The sequence below is a fragment of the Callithrix jacchus genome, chromosome 19 (genome assembly GCF_049354715.1).
Source record: "Callithrix jacchus isolate 240 chromosome 19, calJac240_pri, whole genome shotgun sequence".
In the NCBI taxonomy this organism is placed as follows: domain Eukaryota; kingdom Metazoa; phylum Chordata; class Mammalia; order Primates; family Cebidae; genus Callithrix; species Callithrix jacchus.
Genome location: NC_133520.1, coordinates 17,498,575 through 17,520,094, shown reverse-complemented (window position 1 = coordinate 17,520,094; position 21,520 = coordinate 17,498,575). Strand labels below are relative to the sequence as shown.

At 44.6% G+C, this 21,520-nt stretch overlaps 1 protein-coding gene across 4 annotated transcripts in view; it reads left to right on the top strand.

Moving 5' to 3' along the window:
- The window catches only part of PACC1 (proton activated chloride channel 1), a 43,552-nt gene that overhangs the window by 7,223 nt on the left and 14,809 nt on the right, over positions 1 to 21,520 (top strand). For 3 of the 4 annotated variants that reach the window (XM_035281275.3, XM_002760544.6, XM_035281276.3), the window contains 3 exons: positions 14,217 to 14,426; positions 15,897 to 16,048; positions 21,122 to 21,264. In XM_035281275.3, the coding sequence (XP_035137166.1) occupies positions 14,315 to 14,426; positions 15,897 to 16,048; positions 21,122 to 21,264 (407 nt within the window). In that variant the 5' untranslated portion in view covers positions 14,217 to 14,314. The remainder of the gene's footprint in view (positions 1 to 14,216; positions 14,427 to 15,896; positions 16,049 to 21,121; positions 21,265 to 21,520) is intronic. The other variant, XM_008985252.5, reaches the window with a different exon arrangement.

The following is a 21,520-nucleotide window of genomic DNA, read 5'->3' as shown; positions in this document are numbered from 1 at the left end:
TATCCCTCCCCACCTCCCCCTCCCACTGGCCCTCCCCTTTTCCCCCCAATAGACCCCAGTGTTCAGTACTCCCCTTTCTGTGTCCATGTGTTCTCATTTTTCATCACCCACCTATGAGTGAGAATATGCGGTGTTTCATTTTCTGTTCTTGTGTCAGTTTGCTGAGGATGATGTTCTACAGATTCATCCATGTCCCTCTCCGCGGATTCAAGGAGAGCTCCAATCCTGGGTTGTTCTCACAGCGCCATCTTGAGTCCTCCCTCCAGTTTTGTATTGTTTCTATAACAAATTACCACAAACTTAGTGGCTTAAAAAAGCACAAATTTATTATCTTACAGTTCTGGAGGTCAGGAGTCCAAAATGGATCTCACTGGGTGAAAAGCTGTTGGCAGGCCTGAATTCCTTTCTAGGGGCTCAAGGAGAGAATTTGGTCTTTGCCTCTTCTAGCTTCTGCAGGCCTCTTGCATTCCTTGGCTTGTGGCCCCTTCTTCCAGCTTCAAAAGCAGCAGTGGCTTGTCAAGTCTTTCTCATATCACATCACTCTGACGCTGACTCTCTTGCCTTCTTTTTCCATGTTTAAAGGGCCTTTGTGATTACATTGGGTCCACCCAGATAACCCAGGAAAATCTCTGTACTTTAAAGTCAGTTGATTAACAACATTAGTCTCATGCTGCCCTAATACTACCCTTTTCCATGCAACTTGACATATTTATAGGCTGTAAGGATTAACACTTGGACATCTTTGGGAGCCTTTATTTTGCCTCCCACACCTTGCACTACCCTCTTGCCCCCAACCAGAGAGCATAGATGGAGGCAGGAGGAAGAAGAGGAAGGAGGCCAGACTTGAAGTGATGAGGCTTGCCTTTGTGTTTCCTTTCATAGAGAAGTGTCCAGGTAAATTAGTAGGTGGCCCTAATGACCTTGGACCTTAGCAGCCTTTCTTTTGCCTCAGATTCCTGGAGCTGCAAAGCTTGAGATCGATCAGAATAGGAAGCCAGGTCTTAGGCAGAGCAAATTTTGGGTAGTTCATCAACTGGCAGAAGCCTTCCCAGTTGCTTTGGGGGAACCAGATGAGCTGGGCTCACTTTCTAAACCACAGAAGATTCAGCTCTCAGTCCATTTGGCTGTCCTAATAGTGAGTTCGCTCTAATTTGGTGGACTGACACAACTCTCAGAGCTCATTTCCTGCCTCTGAGTGTTTTGTTTTGTTTTTTTCTTTTAAGACTGAGTCTTGCTGTGTCACCCAGGCTACAGTGCAGTGTCACAATCTCAGCTTGCTGCAGTCACCACCTCCTGAGTTCAAGCAATCCTCATGCCTCAGCCCTTGGAGTAGCTGAGATTACAGGCATTTGGATTCACTCTTGGCTAATTTTCGTATTTTTAGTAGAAATGGAGTTTCACCATGTTGGCCAGGCTGGTGTCGAACTCCTGACCTCAAGTGATCTGCCTGCCTCAGCCTTCCAAAGTCCTAGGATTATAGATGTGAGCCACTGCACTCGGCCCCTTTGAGTAGTCTAATAGTAATCAAAATAATGGTAATGATGATAATAGTTGCCATTTTGGGGCTGCTTTCATGTACTAGGACTTTGTAGGGCTCTTTTTTTTTTTTTTTTTGACACGGAGTTTCGCTGTTGTTACCCAGACTAGAGTGCAATGGCGTGATCTCGGCTCACCACAACCTCTACCTCCTGGGTTCAAGCAGTTCTCCTGCCTCAGCCTCCCGAGTAGCTGAGACTACAGGTGCGCACCACCATGCCCAGCTAATTTTTGTATTTTTAGTAGAGACGGGGTTTCACCTTGTTGACCAGGATGGTCTCGATCTCTTGACCTCGTGATCCACCTGCCTTGGCCTCCCAAAGTGTTGGGATTATAGGTGTGAGTCACCGCACCATGCCCGGCCTTCTTTTTTTTTTTTTTTTAAAAGATGGGGCCTTGCTTTGTGGACCAGGCTACAGTGCAGTAGTGTGATCGTGGCTCACTTCAGCCTCCCGAGGAGTTGGGACTACAGGCGTGCACCACCATACCCGGCAAATTGTTAAATTTTTTTAAGAGACAAGGTTATGCAGTGTTGCCCAGGCTGGTCTCAAACTCCTGAGCTCAAGCCTGCCTTGACCTCCCAAAGTGCTGAGAGAACTTGGTCTCTTACAGGTGTGAGCCACTGCTCCCACCCTATAGGGCTTTTTTTTCTTTGGAGAGTTTCGCTCTTGTCGCTCACTGCAACCCCTGCCTTCTGGGTTCAAGTGATTCTCCTGCCTCAGCCTCCCAAGTAGCTGGAATTACTGGTGCCTGCCACCACGCCCAGCTGATTTTTTGCATTTTTTTTTTTAAGTAGAGACGGACACCATGTTGGTCAGACTGGTCTCGAACTCCTGACCTCAGGCAATCCACCTGCCTGGCTTCCCAAAGTGCTGGGATTATAGGCTTGAGCCACTGCACCTGACCTATAGGGCTTTTTGTATACACTTTATCCCATAATCTTCACAGCCACTCTGTGAGGCAAATGGTTGGTTAGTCCTAGTTTATAGCTGAGGAACCCAAGGTACAGACATTAAGGAACATGCTCAGAGCTCATGAGTGGCAGGGCTCAAATTTGCTATCTCCCAGGGTGATCTGCTCTGTCACCTGCCATCTTCTAAGGTCATCTGCTCCAAAAGTATTCTGACTCTGGCTCAGTTGTTCTTAGATGAGAGGTTTCCTGCTTCAAATTCTCCCTTCCCTCTAGCAGATCACTTATGGACTGCTTCACCTGTTATGCCAAGTGCTAACACCACAAAGAGGGTGAGTAAGAGCCTTCCTTGACTTCCCTGATGAGGTCCTTTTCTCCCTGTGATATGCTTTCCTTTGTAACACTTAACACAGTTGATAGGTTACATTTGTTGAGTTTAATTATTCAGTTAATTGCTGTCCACTCCTTGGCATTGCCCTGCAAGTTCTATGAGGCACACAAATTTTGTCTTCTCCTTTACTGTAACTGCAGTGCCTGATGTGGAGTGTATTATAGAAGTATGACTCCATAGAAGTCAGACATCTAGGCCGGGCGCGGTGGCTCACGCCTATAATCCCAGCACTTTGGGAGGCCAAGGCGGGTGGATCACGAGGTCAAGAGATCGAAACCATCCCGGTCAACAAGGTGAAACCCCGTCTCTACTGAAAATACAAAAATTAGCTGGGCATGGTGGTGCATGCCTGTAGTCCCAGCTACTCAGGAGGCTGAGGCAGGAGAATTGCCTGAACCCAGGAGGTGGAGGTTGTGGTGAGCTGAGATCCCGCCATTGCACTCCAGCCTGGGTAACAAGAGCAAAACTTCGTCTTAAAAAAAAAAAAAAGTCAGACTTCTATGGAGTATGAGTACTGTAGGAACTCCGTACCTATTTGTTCTCTGGGGAAGAGCAGTAGGATTTAAAGTAGGATAGTGTCTCATCTAGGAGCAACTGAGCCAGCTGGAATGAATGAATGAGGGCCTAATAAATGGTAGAATCAGGTGCTTCAAAATGAATAAAGGGGCAGCCTCAGTGGCTCACACCTGAAGGGGCTCATGCTGTGGCTCATCTCAGCACTTTAGGAGTCCGAAGGGAGCAGATTACCTGAGGTCAGGAGTTCAAGACCAGCCTGGCTAACATTGGAGATTCAAGTGAAGCACCCAAATGTGCAGGGTTGTATTCCAGTTTTATTCTCTGGAATACAAAATTCCTTACCATAATGCAGTAAAAACTATTCCCGTCTATGAAGTGAATGAGAACCACTTAGTATTCAGTTCAAAGGGAGAAATGACACGAGACGTGCTAATTGAATAAGCAGTTTCTTATTCCAGAGATGTAATCAAACTGAGGAAAACCCTTGGTTAATTAGTCATTATAATCAGTTCTTCCTGGAAACAACTGTATATAATGGGATAGACAAAAAATTCATACATTGGACCTTACCAAAATGAAAACATTGGCTGGGCATGGTGGCTCGCAGCTGTAATTTCAGCCCTTTGGGAAGCCGAGGCAGGTGGATAGCCTGAGGTCAGGATTTCGAGACCAGCCTGGCCAACATAGTGAAACCCCACCTCTTCTAAAAATACAAAGTTAGCCAGGTGTGGTGGCTCATGCCTGTAATTCCAGCTACTCAGAAGGCTGAGGCAGAAGAATTGCTTGAACCTGGGAGGTGGAGGTTGTAGTGCGCTGAGATCCTGACATTGCACTCCAGCCTGGGTCACAGAGTGAGACTCCATCCCCCTCCCTCACAAAAATAAAACCTTTTGTGTATCAAAGGACACTATCAAGAAAGTGAAAAAGCCTACAGAGTGGGAAAAAATATTTGCAAATCATACATCTGATAAGGGACTGGTATTTAGAATATGTAAATAACTCCTGCAATTCAAAAATAAAGACAAATAACTCAATTTAAAAATGGGCAAAGAATCTGAAGAGACATGACTCCAAAGAAGATACACAAATGACTAGTAAGCACATCACATATTGGTCAACATCATTAGTCATCAGGGAAGTGGAAATCTACATCACGTTGAGATACCACTTCACACCCACTAGGATGGCTGTAAATTTTTAAAAATGGATAATAAGTTTTGGCAAGGATGTAGAGGAATTGGAACCCCCATACGTTGTTGGTGGGAATCTGAAATGGTGTCGCTGCTGTGGAAAATAGTCTGGCAGTTCCTCAAAAGGTTAACTCCAGAGTTACCCTGTGGTCCAGCAATTCCACTCCTATATATTCATGAGAAATGAATACTTATGTCCACATGAAAACTCACATCTCGGCCGGGCGTGGTGGCTCATGCCTATAATCCCAGCACTTTGGGAGGCCAAGGCGGGTGGATCACGAGGTCAAGAGATCGAGACCATCCTGGTCAACGAGGTGAAACCCCGTCTCTACTAAAAATACAAAAATTAGCTGGGCATGGTGGCATGTGCCTGTAATTCCAGCTACTCCGGAGGGTGAGGCAGGAGAATTGCCTGAACCCAGGAGGCCGAGGTTGCGGTGAGCCGAGATCGTGCCATTGCACTCCAGTCTGGGTAACAACAGCGAAACTCCGTCTCAAAAAAAAAAAAAAGAAAACTCACATCTCCAATAAACGTGTACATGAGTGTTCATAGCAGCTTTATTTGTAATGGCCAAAAGGTGGAAATAAGCCAAATGACTGTCAACTGATGAATGGATAGGTAAAATGGTACATTCACTGAATAGAATATTATTTGGCAATAAAAGAATGAGAAACTGAAGCATTCTATAACTTGGATGAATCTTTTTTCTTTTTTCACTGTAGCCTCCACCGTCCAGGTTCAACTGATTCTTCTGCCTCAACCTCTAGGGTAGCTGGGATTATGGGTGCCTGCCACCATGCCTGGCTAACTTTCGTATTTTTAGTGGAGACTGGGTTTTGCCATGTTGACCAGGCTGGTTTTGAACTCCTGACCTTAGGTGATCCACCTGCCTCAGCTTTCCAAGGTGTTGGGATTAAAGGCATGCGCCACCATGGCCAGCTGAATCTCAAAAACATATTAAGTGAGAGATGTCAGACACAGCCACATATATGATGCCCTTTATGTAAAATGTCCAGAACAGGCAAATCCATTGGGACAGAAAGTAGATTAGTGGTTGCCAGGGAAGGGGAAGTAACCACTCCTGGGTACAGAGTTCCTTTTGGGTAATGAAAATTTTCTGTAATTAGTGGTGGTGATTATACATCTTATGAATATACTAAAAGCTGCTGAATATATTTACTTTAAAGGGGTAAATTGTATGCTATGTAAATTACATCTATAAAAGAGGAAACAGAACTTACCACACTAAACAAATAAAAAATGGTAGGCAGGCCGGGCGTGGTGGCTCACACCTATAATCCCAGCACTTTGGGAGGCCGAGGCGGGTGGATCACGAGGTCAAGAGATCGAGACCATCCTGGTCAACATGGTGAAATCCCGTCTCTACTAAAAATACAAAAATTAGCTGGGCATGGTGGTGCGCGCCTGTAGTCCCAGCTACTCGGGAGGCCGAGGCAGGAGAATTGCTTGAACCCAGAAGGTGGAGGTTGCGGTGAGCCAAGATCATGCCGTTGCACTCCAGTCTGGGTAACAACAGCGAAACTCTGTCTCAAAAAAAAAAAAAAGGTAGGTAAAGAATTCAGAATGCCTCTTAGCCCAATGCTTCCTGCAAGGTGCCGTTTCACAGGATTACGGCAGACAGCTAAGCCCCTCTGAGTAGAGGTTCCGTGGTATTTTCAGAAACTGAATTGCCCATCACAGATCGCCTTAGTGGATAGACTAGCCTTCTGGAGCAAGTTTGGGGTTTTGAAGGAATTCTGTCATGGGTTTTGCAAAGCATATAAACTACCTTTCCCAACAAAATCTTGTGCATTATTTTTGTCTTCCTACTACCCCGAGTTTGCATTCATTTAAAGGATGTATACTTTTAAAGCACATTCATCCAGTTTGCCACAAAAAGCCAGCGTTCCATTTTCTCACTACAGAGTGCGTGGGACATTTTATCAAATATCCAGCACCTTTTTTTTTTTATGATAAAGTGTCTAGTTTCAGAATTGGAGTATTACTTATAGCAAGTGTGGAGGATAAGTAAATAGTTTTACAGTTTTTATTTAGATCGCACGCCTATTTGTGGATCAAGAAAAGGCCTGTAAAGAAGCTAAACTTGGCTTCTGTGAGTAAAACCGAAGATAAGACTTTGGTCAATGTTCCCACAAGAGTAATTTTTTCTAAGTACCTCTACCAGATGAATTACAGTGCTAGAATTAGCATGTGACCTTTTTGTTTTATGCCTATTTTTAGAATTTTCAAAAACATGTAGGGAGAACTTTATTTCTTTCCCTAACCAAGGCTATCATGAAGGCAAAACATTTCAAATCATGTTTATCTGGCTTAATGCAGAGTGGACACACCTGCCTACAAATGCCAATTATTGTTCATCTTTATTGTTTTCTTCAGCCTGGATGTAGTACAGTTTGTCTTAAAATTTTGCCGGGCTCGGTGCAGTGGCTCATGCCTGTAATCCCAGCAGTTTGGGAGGCCAAGGCAGGCAGATCACCTGAAGTCAAGGAGTTCAAGACCAGCCTGGCTAATATGGCGAAACCTTGTTTCTACTAAAAATACAAAAAATTATCTGGGCATGGTGGCACGTGCCTGTAATCCCAGCTACTCAACGAGGCTGAGGCAGGAGAATTGCTTGAACTTGGGAGGTGGAGGTTACAGTGAGCAAGATTGCATCCTTGCACTCTAGCTTGGGCAACAAGAGTGAAACTCTGTCTCAAAAAAAAAAAAAAAAGTTTTCCAGGTCAGGTGCTCATGCCTGTAATCTCAGCATTTTAGGAGCCAAGGCGGGTGGATCACTTGAGTCCAGGAGTTCAAGACCAGCCTGGGTGACATGGTGAAAACCCATCTCTACAAAAAATACAAAAATTAGCTGGGCGTTGTGGCACATGCCTGTAGTCCCACCTGCTTGGGAGGCTGAGTTGGGAGGATTGATTGAGCCCACAAGGTGGAGGTTGCAGTGAGCAAAAATCATGCACTGCACTCTAGCCTGAGTGACAGAGTGAGACCCTGCTTGAACCCAGAAGTTCAAGGCTGCAGTGAGCTATGATCACACCAGTGCCCTCCAGCCTAAGTGACAGAGTGACACCCTGTTTCTTAAAAAAAAAAAAAAGTATTTCAGACTTCTCTACTGGTTATGAAGGTATGTTCTTTCAAATAGATCTTTTATTAATGACTGATTTTAAATATTAATCCTCACAGTTGTGTAGGGAAAGAACATTCGGCTAGGAGTCAGGACTCTAAGACACTCATCTGATGGTGCCAGTTACTGGCTGTGGGATATGGATTGTTGTACAAAGAGTGGAGTTGGGCCAGATGGCCTTTTAGGTCCCTATCAACTCTTAAAGATTAGATTCAGATGTTATGCACCAAATCAGTCACTTCAGACTTCCTTCAGTTTTATCTTACGATCTTTTCAAACCCCATTAGAATGTAGTAAGCTCATTCTATGTAGAATGGTACTCATTGCTGCTGCAGTTATGAGCAGCTCATATATACCCATGGTTGTACTTTCCAAGCTAAATAGCTATGGAGGTTCCTGGGCATAGATCCTGTGGTCCCGCAGCCCAGCTACAGCTGACTGCTCAGGGGTCAGCACCCAAGAAAGGGAAGCCATCCATAGGCTTGGCATAAAGGAGGTCAGTGTCTTGTGAGGTATCCAGTGGAACACCCTATATAGGATACTCCCTGGGGGAGAATTTGAATGCAAGACTCATGGAGAAGGACTTAGTATAAAGTGCAGCAGGGTCATGAGAGAAACAGAAGGATAGCAAAGCTATGAAGGAGCGGATATTGACACAGTGTCTAATAACAGTAGGTAGAGGAGAAAGTGGAATCAGGCACAAAAGAAGCTGAGATGAGAAAGAATTGCTTTAATTTCTTTTGGACAACTAGAGCTGCTTTGGACATTGGTAGCTCAGCTCTCAGCTACCCATTGGGTTTCCCTCATTCTGGAAATTTGCACTCCTGTGTAAAGTAAAAACTTTCTAAAGTATTTTGCCAATAAAACAGCAAGGGACTTTACTTGGTTTATAGCTGTACATGGTTGATTGTATTAGTATTCTCTGACAGATTGAGTTAGCGTGGCAAGGCTTAGTTCATCTATTATTTGGGTTATTTATTCATTTGACAAACATGGAAACATTCCATACCTACTATATGAAAGACAGTATATTCTGCCCTCCCTCCATTTTACTTTCAGCATATATTTTTTCAGTTTTATTTTTCAAAAGATTATAGTTCTGTGATCTTTATTTTTTCTATTTTCTTTTTTTTTTTTTTGAGATGGAGTTTCGCTCTTGTTACCCAGGCTGGAGTGCAATGGCATGATCTCGGCTCACTGCAACCTCCGCCTCCTGGGTTCAGGCAATTCGCCTGCCTCAGCCTCCTGAGTAGCTGGGATTACAGGCACACGCCACCGTGCCCAGCTAATTTTTTGTATTTTTTTTTCAGTAGAGATGGGGTTTCACCATGTTGACCAGGATGGTCTCAATCTCTTGACCTCGTGATCCACCCACCTCGGCCTCCCAAAGTGCTGGGATTACAGGCGTTAGCCACCGCGCCCGGCCTTATTTTTTCTATTTTCATAATTCAGCACTTCGTTTTTTGAAGGGTAGAGGATACTTTCTGTTTCCATGTTACCAGTAATTGTTACCATTGAGCAGGCACTATGTAATGCATTTTACAGCATTCTCTCATTTACTTCTCTCAAAAATCCTGTAAAATGGGATTATTTCAATTTTACATGAAAAATGTAAGGCTTTAGGTGCATTGAGTAACTTGTCTAGGACCATGGAGTAGTTAGTAGCAAAGCTGCAGCTGGAGCTCATAACTCTGACTCTAAAGTTCGTGCTAAGTCTTAACCACTGTACAGTATATCTACTCTTTCAGTTCAGAAAATAAATGAATAATGAAAATTCTTTCTTTCTTTTTTTTTTTTTTTTTTTTTCGAGACAGAGTTTCACTCTTGTTACCCAGGCTAAAGTGCAATGGCGTGATCTCGGCTCACTGCAACCTCCGCCTCCTGGGTTGAGGCAGTTCTTCTGCCTCAACCTCCTGAGTCGCTGGGATTACAGGCATGTGCCACCATGCCCAGCTAAGTTTTTGTATTTTTAGTAGAGATGGGGTTTCACCATGTTGAGCAGGATGGTCTTGATATCTTGACCTCGTGATCCACCCACCTTGGCCTCCCAAAGTGCTGGGATTACAGGCATGAGCCACCACGCCCGGCCCAAATTATTTCTTAAGATTCTCTTTATAGTTTAGGTGCAGAACTAACATGACCCCCTCTACAGAGTCTTTGCTGATAACTGCTACTCTCCCTGTGCTTCCCATTTTTCCTCCAGTTGAAAGAAACCTTATGTTTTATATCCTCACATCTTTCCAAATTCTGTAGTACTTTGAATTATAGTCCATCAGTCCTCCTTTCTTGATATCTCCCTAAAGCACCTAGTACAAAATCTTGCATGTAGAGGTGGTGCTTGATCTTGTAGAAGTAAAGAATGAATTATTTCCTTGTCTTTACCAACCCAGGAGACTGATAGTTTTGTGCTGATTCTGCTTTTGTGCTTTTAAATGAAGTAAAATGAAATAATTATGAGCAGATTTTCTTTTGTGTCTTTGTATTTAAAATCCATTTCCTATCAAAGCATATGGTTGAGTTTAGTTTTTAAACCAGGCTGACAGTCTCTGTTTTTAATTGAACTGTTTAGTCCATTTACATTTGATGTAATTATTAATATGGCTGGATTTAGCTCTACCATTTTGCTGTTTTTGTCTTTCTGGGGTTTTTCGTTTCTCTGTTTTTTGTTTTTTGCAAGTTGTAAACTTTACTGTTGAGTAATTTCTGCTGTAGGCAGTGGTGATTTTTTTTAAGTAGTTTTTTTGTTTTACTCACTTAACATTTTCAATGCTCTTTACATCTGAGAGTTACCATCTAGTGTCAATTCCTTTTAGCTTTCAGAATTTTTGTCAGCATGCATTGTAATGCAGGTCTGTTAGTGATGAATTCTCTCAGCCATTGTGTTTGAAAATATTTCTTTTTTTTTGAGACGGAGTTTCGCTGTTGTTACCAGACTGGAGTGCAATGGCATGATCTCGGCTCACCACAACCTCCGCCTTCTGGGTTCAAGCAATTCTCCTGCCTCAGCCTCCCGAGTAGCTGGGACTACAGGTGTGCACCACCATGCCCAGCTAATTTTTGTATTTTTAATAGAGACGGGGTTTCACCATGTTGACCAGGATGGTCTCAATCTCTTGACCTTGTGATCCACCTGCCTTGGCCACCCAAAGTGCTGGGATTATAGGCGTGAGCCACTGCGCCCAGTCTGAAAATATTTCACCTTCATTTTTGAAGTTTTGCTGGATAGAGAATTATACTGGTAGACAAAAATTTTTTTCTTTCAGCATTTGAAGATGTTCCATTGTCTTTTGGTCTCCATTGTTTCTGTTCAGAAATTAGTCGTCATTAGTATCAGTGCACTATATGTGATATATACATATGTACACATACACTCATATGTACATACATTTTTTAAAAAAATTTTTCCTCACCACCTTCAAGATTTTTCTCTTTTCTTTAATTAGCAGTTTGACTATGATTTGCCTCAGGATGGTCTTTTTTTACTTATCCTGGTTGGCATTTATTGAGCTTCTTGGATCTTTAAGTTAATGTCTTTCTCCAGTTTTGAGGCATTGTTTTTTTCAGATACTTTTTGTGAGACATTTTCTGTCTCCAGTTACATGTCATTACACTGCTGGATACTGTAACAATTATCTGGGCTCCATTAGGGTTTTTTTTTCCTTTAATATTTTCTTCAGATTGGATAGTTGCTGTTTATTTAACTTAAAGCCCACTGGCTCCTTTCCTGCCACCTTTTGCTATCAAGCCTATAGAGTGAACTTTTTATTTCATTTATTTCTTGTCAGATCTATAATTTCCATCTTTTTTTAAATTTAATGAAACGTTATTGTGGTTAGATACACATCATGTAAAACTCATCATCTTGACCATTGAGTATATAGTTCAGTAATATTAAGTACATTGACATTGCTGTGCAACCATTCATCTCCAAAATGCTTTCTCATTCTGAAAAAGTGAAATTTTCTGTATTTGGCTCTTGTTTCTAGTTTGTTTCTCTATTGATCTTGTCCTTATTCCTTATCCAGGTGTTTTCCTTTAAGGGCTGTAAAGTGCTCGTCTGCTCAATTGCAACAGTGGCTCCTCTTGGTGTTGGTTTTAGATTGCTTTTTTCTTGAGAACAGGTCACATTTTCTTGTTTCTTAGCATGTCTTGTGATTTTTGATGGAACACTGGACATTATGAATGATGTAGAGATTCTGGATTCTGTTATGATCTTCAGAAGGATTTTCTTTTTGGCATATAGTTAATAGGGCAAGATTTAAGCTCTGAACTCTATCTCCACTGCATTAGCCATAGTTAAAATCTCCATGCAGTTCTTCCAGTTTCCAATTGTTACTTTTTTACTGGCCTCTGAGTTCTCCAGCCAAGCATCTGAATATAAATTTAGTTGCAGACTTGGGAGGTTCACCACTATGTGGCTCCCTCCCTTTCACGGTTTCTTCTTAACTTTCTGGCTGCCCTTCCAGTCCTGAACTTTGTCCTGTCACTCTGAACCATGCCTTACAGGGACTGACATGTATTCTTAGACAAAAAGCTACAGATTTATAAATCTCACCAAGTATAGTTCTTCTCTTTCAAGGGTAGACTCTCAATTTCTCCCTGCTTTTGATCATTTCTCCAGTGCCTTCAAATAATTTAAAATATATTGTTCAAAGTTTATAATTGTTTTCTGAGGAAGGGTGGTGTTACTATGCTACTTTGTCACTGTTGGAAGCCAGATGCCTTTTGGGGCTTACGTTCAGATGCTTCCCTTGTTCTTAGCCTTTTGCTCAGCTGGGCTGTGAAGGCCATAGGGCTTCTTCTCAGGGAGCCCCATCTTCAGCTGAGAAGCAGAGAGGGCACAGGGAGCCCTGTGGGAGTATCTTAGTCAGCTTGGACTGCTGTTAACAAAATGCCACAGGCTGAGTGGCATAAACAACAGACGTTTATTTCTCACAGTGCTGGAAGGGTGAAGTCTAATATCAAGGTGCCAGCAGCATTGGTTTCTGGTGAGGCCTCTCTCCTTGGCTTGCAGACAGCTGCCGTCTCATTGTGTCTTTTCTTTTTTTCCTGTATGCATGTACTGCTAGTGTCTTTTCCTTCTTTTATAAGGATTCTAGTCCCGTCAGATCAGAATGTGGCCATCCTATGGCCACATTTAACCTCAATTATATCCTTAAAGGCCCTGTCTCTAAATATAGTCATATTGAATGTTAGGGCTTCAACATGAATGTGGGCATAGGGGATACAGTTCCATGCATAACAGAGATTAATCTAGCTTCTAGCCTCAGGATTTTATGAAGGAGGTAGGGGAGACAGAGTTGTGTTGTACCAGTGGCATCAGGACGTGTTTAATCAGTCACTATGTAAATGCAGAATGTTCCAGGCACAGCATGAAGGGCCAAAGATTCAGTTACGGATAAGACTGGCCCCAACCCTGCCCTCATGGAACTCACAGCCTAGGGGAATAAAAGATGTATAGACATGACATTGCAGAGTGATGAAGTAGGGGACATATAGGGCTCTCTGGGAACACTGAGGAAGAGGTCCCTAAGTAAAGGTTAGGAGTCAGGAGAGGCTTCCTCAAGAAAATGCCGTGGTTTTTTTTTTTTCTTGGAGACAGTTTGATTCTTGTTGCCCAGGTTGGGGTGTAATGGCATGATCTCGGCTCACCGCAACCTCCCCCTCCTGGGTTCAAGCGATTCTCCTGCCTCAGCCTCTTGAGTAGCTGGAATCACAGGCATGCACCACCACACCTGCTAATTTTGTAATTTTGGTAGAGACGCGGTTTTTCCATGTTGGTCAGGCTGGTCTTGAATGCCTGACCTTGCTGATCTGCTCGCCTCGGCTTCTCAAAGTGCAGGGATTACAGGCATGAACCACTGTGCCCGGCCGAGAAAATGTCTTTCTAAATTAAAATGCTTCTGTGGAAGGATGGTGTGACCAAGCTACTCTGTCACTGTTGGAAGCCAGATGCCAAGTAGATACCTTTCGGGGCTTAGGATGAGTGAGGCATCAGCTGTGAAAGAAAAAACTCAAGCAGAGGGAATGGTAAATGTGAGAGGCTCCCGGGTTGAGAAGGACACGCCAGAAGAACAGAAAGTCAAGGAGTAGAGCTAGAGCTGGGAGAATTGAGGAAGTAGAGTGGTGAGGGGTAAGGCCAGAGAGGTAACTTGAGGCCAGTTCACTTGTTGGATTGTAACTTTCTATCCCTCTAGAGAGGCAACTCCTTTTTCTGTTCCTTTTTTTTTCATTTTCGTTTTGTTTTGCTTTTAAAATTTTTATTATTTTTTATCTTTTATCTTTTGAGAGTAAACTCCTTAAAGACAATAAGTCTCCTTCAGCTTGGTGTCCTCTGCCTGGCAGAGATGCTGTTTAGCAAATGTTTACATACCCTTTGTTATGATTTGTGGGGTGGGGTGGAGAGGTTGGGCATGCAGGTGACCTTACCTCCTTGGTGAGGTAAGCGAGGGTCTGGAGGTTGCTGGCCATCTCGGGCTGTACCTTGTCCCTGTGTCCTGAGTCACGTGGTGTTTTGTTGTTGTTAGGCCTGGACAGCGAGTCTGCCTCCAGCAGCATCCGCTTCAGCAAGGCCTGCCTGAAGAATGTCTTCTCGGTCCTGCTCATCTTCATCTACCTGCTGCTCATGGCTGTGGCTGTCTTCCTGGTCTACCAGACCATCACAGACTTTCGTGAGAAACTCAAGCACCCTGTCATGTCTGTGTCTTACAAGGAGGTGGATCGCTATGATGCCCCAGGTAGAGCCTGCCCCTGGACCAGGCCTCAGGGCACCAGATCTGGGTGTCAGCTGGCAGATACTCCTTGAGCTGCCATTGTATTTGTGGCACTATAGGCAGGACAGAGGAGCCCAAGCGTAGTCTAGGTATAGAGTTCACTCCCAAACAGCTGCCATTGGGAGCATATTATGTGCTGAGGAGAGAAATGGACAGAGCCTGGAGTAGCTACTGCAGGCTACTGAAGGGGTCAAGGAAAGCTTGGCAGAGAGGTAAGGGTTGAGCTGGGCTTTGAAAAGCACATAGCTAGGCAGAGACTGTCTTTGGGATGAGGATCAGCATAGCTAAGGGTGTGTAGGAAGGCAGAGGGCTTCTCTGGAGAGAATGAGACTAACTTGTCTGGGGCTAAAGGACAGGGATAAGGAGAAGCAGGAGTCAAGGCTGGACTGTAAGGTAGGGAGGTGGCAGGGGAGGTAAGGCCATTCAAGGTAGGCAGGAACCCTGCCTGAACAGGGACTCCCAGGCCACACCATGTATACCTTTTTTGCCCCACTGGGGTGTCTGGTCCCTGAGTGGGGGAGTCCGCTCTGCTACAGAGCAAGCCATCTGCTCCAGACCACAGGGCTGACACTGGATATTCTGGGGGCTGTAGAATAAATGGGGAAGCATAAGCTGTGTGACTTGGGCCCTGGCCACCCAGTGTGTGACACCTGCTCTGTCCACAGATGCCCCTGCATGACCCAAGGGAGGACCTGCTCACACGGCAGAGCCAGAGTCCAGGTGCCCTCTCTCTGGGGCATCCTGCCAGCCTCCAACAGTCAGGTGTGCTGGTCATGGCTCCTCTGCCTGTCCCTTCCTGTCTTGTGTTTGTCCCTCTTCTCTGTGTGTCTGCTTCAGTCTCTGTATCTGTGCGTTTTACTTTCTCTGTCTGGTCTCTTAGTCTCTGAAGTCTGTCTGTCTCTGATGCCATGTGCTGCTGTCTTAGCATTGCTGCCCTTGAGGTTGCACAGTTGCTGTCAGTAGAGGTGCCTGGGCTGAGAAGAGGGAGGACTCTTGGGATGTGACTTGCACACTGGGGGCTCCCAGTCTAAAAGACAAAATGAGTTCTGAGGAATTCCACAGCTTAGAGCCTCCCACCAATTCTGCAGGTGGGACTTGGCCCGGAGGGATGGCACAGCAGGGCTCAGTCAAGGGACACTCCCTTGAAGGGTGTGGAGCAGGGCTCTGAGGTAGAGCAGGTTTTGATGTGGACATCAGGGTGGCTGATCCCAGGATGGCCAGGGGCTTACTGAGGAGGGGCTTGTGCCCTCTGCTAGAGTGGGTCTTCTGAGGCCAGGGGATGTGGCTGCCCACTCTCTGAAACCCTTTTCTTCTCCCTTCCCTGTAGTCATCCAGGGAATCCAGAACATTGGTTGTTGATAGGTGTGAGATGATTTCAGGGATGTGGTCAGGACTGTGATTTCTGACACTCGCTTTTCCTGTTTATGCCCCCAGGTATTGCCCTGTACCCCGGTCAAGCCCAGTTGCTCAGCTGCAAACACCATTATGAGGTCATTCCTCCTCTCACAAGCCCTGGCCAGCCGGGTGACATGAATTGCACCACCCAGAGGATCAACTACACGGACCCCTTCTCCAATCAGACTGTGGTAATTCCCGTCTGCCTGAGCTGGGTCTGGGCAGCTGCTTCGTTAGCCCCGCACTCCAAGGGCCCAAGTTTCCTTCTTCCCAAGAGTCCTTCTTCCACTCACTCAGTGTGGGGCCTTGGTCCCCAAGCAGACATGTGGCTGTGCCAGGTGGACACTTGGCTGTGATTGGCTCACCTGCATTCAGGGAGGACAGTGGGGCCTCCAGCCTTTGCTGAGTAATGCTCAGGGATTTCTGACAGTGTGGTGAGACCCTGTCCCTAATGGAAGAATGACAGGGTGGGGCTGGTTGATGTAGCGAAGTGGGTACCATACCTGTCTGCTTGACAGAATTGCCAGGATACTTTTTGAAAATATGAATTTCCAGGTTCCATGTGAAGCCAACTGAATCAAAATTTCTGAGTTGGGGGCCTAGGAATCCATAGTTGGAAATAAATATGCCAGCGTAAAGGAGCGCCGGTCTGGGGACAAGGACTCCTGGATTCTGGCCTGGCTGTACTGTCACGCACAGCACAGTACAGATGGGAACGATGACTGTGGAATGGAGTTCCGAGCACCTGGAGGAGTGGCACTGCACAGGGTTTCAAAGGCAGGGTAGGAGTTTTGTGTTGATTTATATCTCACATTTTTCATTTCGTATCCTTGCTTCAGAAAGGTTTTCTAGGCAGAGGAAGTGCCACTGTGACCTAAAGGAAAGAGAGGATATATTGTACTTGTGCTCCTGGGCACAATTGCAGTTGGTGGGGAGGTGTTTCTTAGGGTCAGGAGCCCTGGAAGACTGATGGTAGATGAAGCTGTGGACAGAATAATGGCCAGATGAGAAAAGCACGTGCATCATGCTGTAGAGCCATACTTGCTCCCTTGGGTAACAGGGAACTGTTAGTGGGTTTTAAGATGAAATCACACTAATTTTTTTTGTTAATATGTGTACGCTAGGCTCCCTCCTAAAATCCTACTGAAATGATTCCTGCAAGGAATGGGAGAGAACAGACTAGAACATCAGTAATAGCTTTGCACACGAAGGGACCAGTGTGCAAGACAGTGGACCAGACATTTTGAGGAGCTGGTATAAAGTATAAAAAACAGCTTGGAACAGATTGGTGGAACAAAAAAATTAGAGAAAACCCCTAACCCAAAACAGATGCAGGAGAGACCTGCTGTAGAGGTGCAGTCTTTCCTTCCAAACCCCCAGCTTGGAACCAGCACCTTCAGAGAGCAGGGTGGTCATTACCAGACTGCCTGTTGGCTGGGCCAGATGCACCCTATACCCTAACCAGACAAGCAGAGCCGCTGGGGATGGTTGCTTCTGGGAAAAGACCTTGGACCATTCTCTACAGAAGCTAAGGGAAGGTTCTCTGCTTAGGCATAGGAAACAGAGCAGACTTACAATTGAAAAGGAGAGAGGACTAAAGGAAAGGACTCCCCCCAGAGAGAAACACACTGAAATAATCAGTGTGCTTCCACAGAGCATACTTAGCTTTCCCATGCAAGGGAGAGGCCTATTAGAGAAACTGAAATTTACTACTTTGGAAGAAAGCAAAACCCCAGACCTATACTAGTCAACCTAATCCTTCATTCATAAATAAGAATGGAAAATTAATGGTCTCCAGACATTTGCATGAAACCAGTGACATAAAAGGACCAAGATGAACAAATAGAATGGACTCTAGAATAGGGAAATGAAAGCTAATTAAAACAAAAAAGAAAACAACTTTTAAACAGTTCTGCTGTGGACTTATATGTATAATGGAAGCTCTCTGTCTCGATTTGCAACTCTCTTCTTCTCTCTGTAAAACACACTAATGAACACTCAAGGCTGCTTCTGTCCCACCAAGTGCCTATTCTCTGTATGCCCTCTTCTCCCCCAGTTGAAGAGTATATGCTTAGGAGGAGTCAGTGAGGGTCATTTCCAACCCTGTATAGGCCAATTCCACTTGTTACAATAGTTACATAATTCGACTACATTTTTGTAAAAACGCTTGAAATAAGGGCACAGAAAGAGAGTTGTTTTTATGGAAATGAAATTGAATGTAGCTGCTGCCCCCAGCTCTGAGTAATGGTTCGTCTCCTCCATCACTTCCTTGAATTCCACAAGCTATAAACTAACAGAGAAGTCATCTCCTCCCTATCCCTCAAGTTTCCTACCCAAACCAGTGTATAGCAGTGGAGGAAGAATAAGATGAGAGCAGTAGAGGTCCCATTTGGAAAAGGAAGGAGAAGGGCTTGCAGGTCTGCCTGGCAGCAGTGGTGAAACCCTGCCGGTTGGGACCAGTGAGACTCCTTCTTGGTATGAAGTAAGCTCCTTGGTTTGAACCTGTTGCTACCCTCAGAAAGAGACTCCTATGTGCTCTGGCCTTGTCTGCTGGAAGGTTCTGCCTTGGTGGTAGTGCTCTGTGGCAATATCTGAAGTGGACATTAGAAAATACGCCCTCCCTGGGGGCTGCACAGCTTGTGCCACTCACTTCCTGCTTGTGTGGTTTTGGAAGCGGCTTTAGGTCTAAACAGTCGCAAACTTGGAGGGTGGCTTCTTACTTGCCTCCTCCTCCCACTACCTTTGTTTGCAGTGAGATTTCAGAAATGTGTAGGCTTCTGGCTGTTTGTGTCCAATCAAGTCCGTATAAAAGTGACCCCAGTCAAGGTCTTATCCTGTTATATTTGTAAAATCTTAAGAATTGTTCTGATTTTCTGGAGCTTTCTTTCATGCTCTCAATTTAATGGTAGTTAATTTTTATCAAATGCTCTGGTCCGGCACAATAATGTGCACCACCTTTCCAACCTACAGGATTCTTACCTGTTTCCTTACTGCCCGTTATTTTCCCTCCACCCAAATGTTTGGCTGATGCCTCATTTTTAGGTTTTTTTGCAACCATAAAACACTCCAGTGTCAGCTAATAAATTGTCTATTAGAGTATAGGCTACCAATAAAAACAAAACCCACAAATACAGTGGCTGAGATGAGGGAGAAGGATTGAGAACAGTCCTGGCATGCAGACTCTGTGACATAGTGGGCCGTGCTGCCTCAAAGGATGATCCTGCCATGACTTTTGTCTTGTCACTGTGCTGTCTCCTGGGCATTGTTCTGGTCCATGTAGGCTGTGTTTATGTGCAGGTGTGTGCGGGTGCGTACATGTCCACGCCTGGGAAGGTAAGAAGTGAAGGCAAGCAGTTCCCTGTTTTTATTTTTTTTAATTTTTTTTTTATAATAGAGACGGGGTCTCACTATGTTGCCCAGACTGGAGTGCAGTGGCTATTCACAGGTGCAATCCCACTACTGTTCAGCATAGGAGCTTTGACCTGCTCCATTTCCAGCCTGGGCTGGTTCACCCCTCCTTAGGCCACCTGGTGGTCCACTGCTCCCAGAAGGTCACCATATTGATGCCAAACTTAGTGCAGACACCTGATCAGCATAGTGCATGACGGCCCAGAACTCCTGGACTCAAGCGATCCTCGAGCCTCAGCCTCCCGAGTAGCTAGGACTATAGGCACACACTACTGCACCCAGCTAGCAGTCCCCTTTTCAAGAAATGACATGGAGTTGAATGAGTCTCCTTTTCTTTCACACATTAGGAACTTCATCACATGGCCACATTTGAGGCCAGAAATGAGGCTCCAGCAGGGCGAGTGGATTCTGTTGAAATCTGAGTTGGGAAAGCCATTCTAGTACTCAAGGAATAAATGGATCGTGGAAACCGGGGACAGTGCACTCTGCTGCACACTTAAAACAAAATGGCATAGAAAGATTGAAAAATAAATAGGTGGACAAAGCTGTCTTGGGAAAATACAATGAAAACCAGAAATGACAATATTAATAATCAGTGTGGAATTCCATGTGCAAAGGTTGAAAGAAGGATGTTTAACATTGATAAGAGGTTAAACTCCGTCATCTCCATTAAGATGACTGAACACTTCCAAAACCTTATGGACAAAACAGCATGCCATTTATATATTTTAAGCAAAACCCATTAGAAGTAAAAATACCATCATTTTACAGCATGCTTTAAACACCCCTCTCAGAAATTCACAGATCAAATAGACTAGATAAGAATTGAATAGCACAGTGAATAAATTTAGAGTATGTATGGTATGTGTGGGTGTACATGTGGGGGCACAAAACTTTGTAACTGACAATGTATTTGCTTCCAAATATTTGTAGAGCATTTATAAAAGTTAATGTAAAAGATATTTTTTCTAAAATTAATATATAAATTCAGTTTCCATCACAGTTAAAAGTCTCCATGAATTTTTTTATGGAACTAAGCAGGCTAGTTTTAAAGCATTCTTAGATGAACACATGTTCAAAAATAATCAAGACAAGTTTGGGGATGGAGAAGAGTAGTAGGGAGGGCACCTGCCTGGATCTCAGAACAGTGGAAAACCACAGGAATCAAACTGGTACAGTACTGGATGGAGACAGACAAATGTGTGGGCTCTGCTAGGGCCAGGAGCAGACACAGATATTGGTTCTATATTGAATTTAGTATAGGATAAGGGAGGGAGGGGAAGAGGCTTTAAAACCTGTTTCTATCCATTGTTTGGGAAGTAGCAGTTAGATCCCTATTTCATACCATATTCAGAGCTTAAAGCCAGGTAGTATCTAGAAAAGGTTAAAAAGTGCTATAAAGAAATAGAGAAGAATATTGATAGAATTTTGGCTTTCCTCAGCAAGCAAAACCCAAAGCCGTAAAGAAAAGGATTTATAGGTTTTACTACATTAAAGTTTCCATATGACAAATGACATTGGAAACAAATTTAAAAGAAAAATGACAGACTGGAAGAAAAGATTTGCACACATAACAAATGAAAGTGAACATCCTTGCTAAATTAAGAGCTTCCATAACTCAACCAATGAGAAAAGTGGACAGAGGATGAGCTGCATTCAACTCTGGTGCAGGGAAGACTCCCCAGGAATGAGCATGCATCCCAGCCTGCGCCTGCTCTCACCTGAACACGAGGGTCTGGCTAGTAGTCCCTTTGGAGACCACTGGGCAAGGAGCCCAGTCATTGCTTTTGCCCTCAGGCCTAGAGGACTCTGTGAGTTCTCACAGGACTGAGATTCTGTCCTTTGTTTCTCTGCAGAAATCTGCCCTGATTGTCCAGGGGCCCCGGGAAGTGAAAAAGCGGGAGCTGGTCTTCCTCCAGTTCCGTCTGAACAAGAGTAGTGAGGACTTCAGCGCCATTGACTACCTCCTCTTCTCTTCTTTCCAGGAGTTCCTGCAAAGGTGGCCTTTCAGAGTTCACAGTGGGCTTATTGTCTACTTTTTATCTCATTTCAGCCTTGCACATCTCTGGGCTAGAGACGGAGGGGTAAGGGCAAGGAAGGGAAGGGGAATTCCCAGATGACCCACTGGCCCAGGAAGGGGTCTCATGAGCTCGATCAGTCCACTCAACATCCTCCCACAAAGTTAAGCAAGTCTGGTGTGGAGGAGCACGCTGGCTCTCCATGCACTTAATGCTGGCTGGTTCTGGAGAGACAGT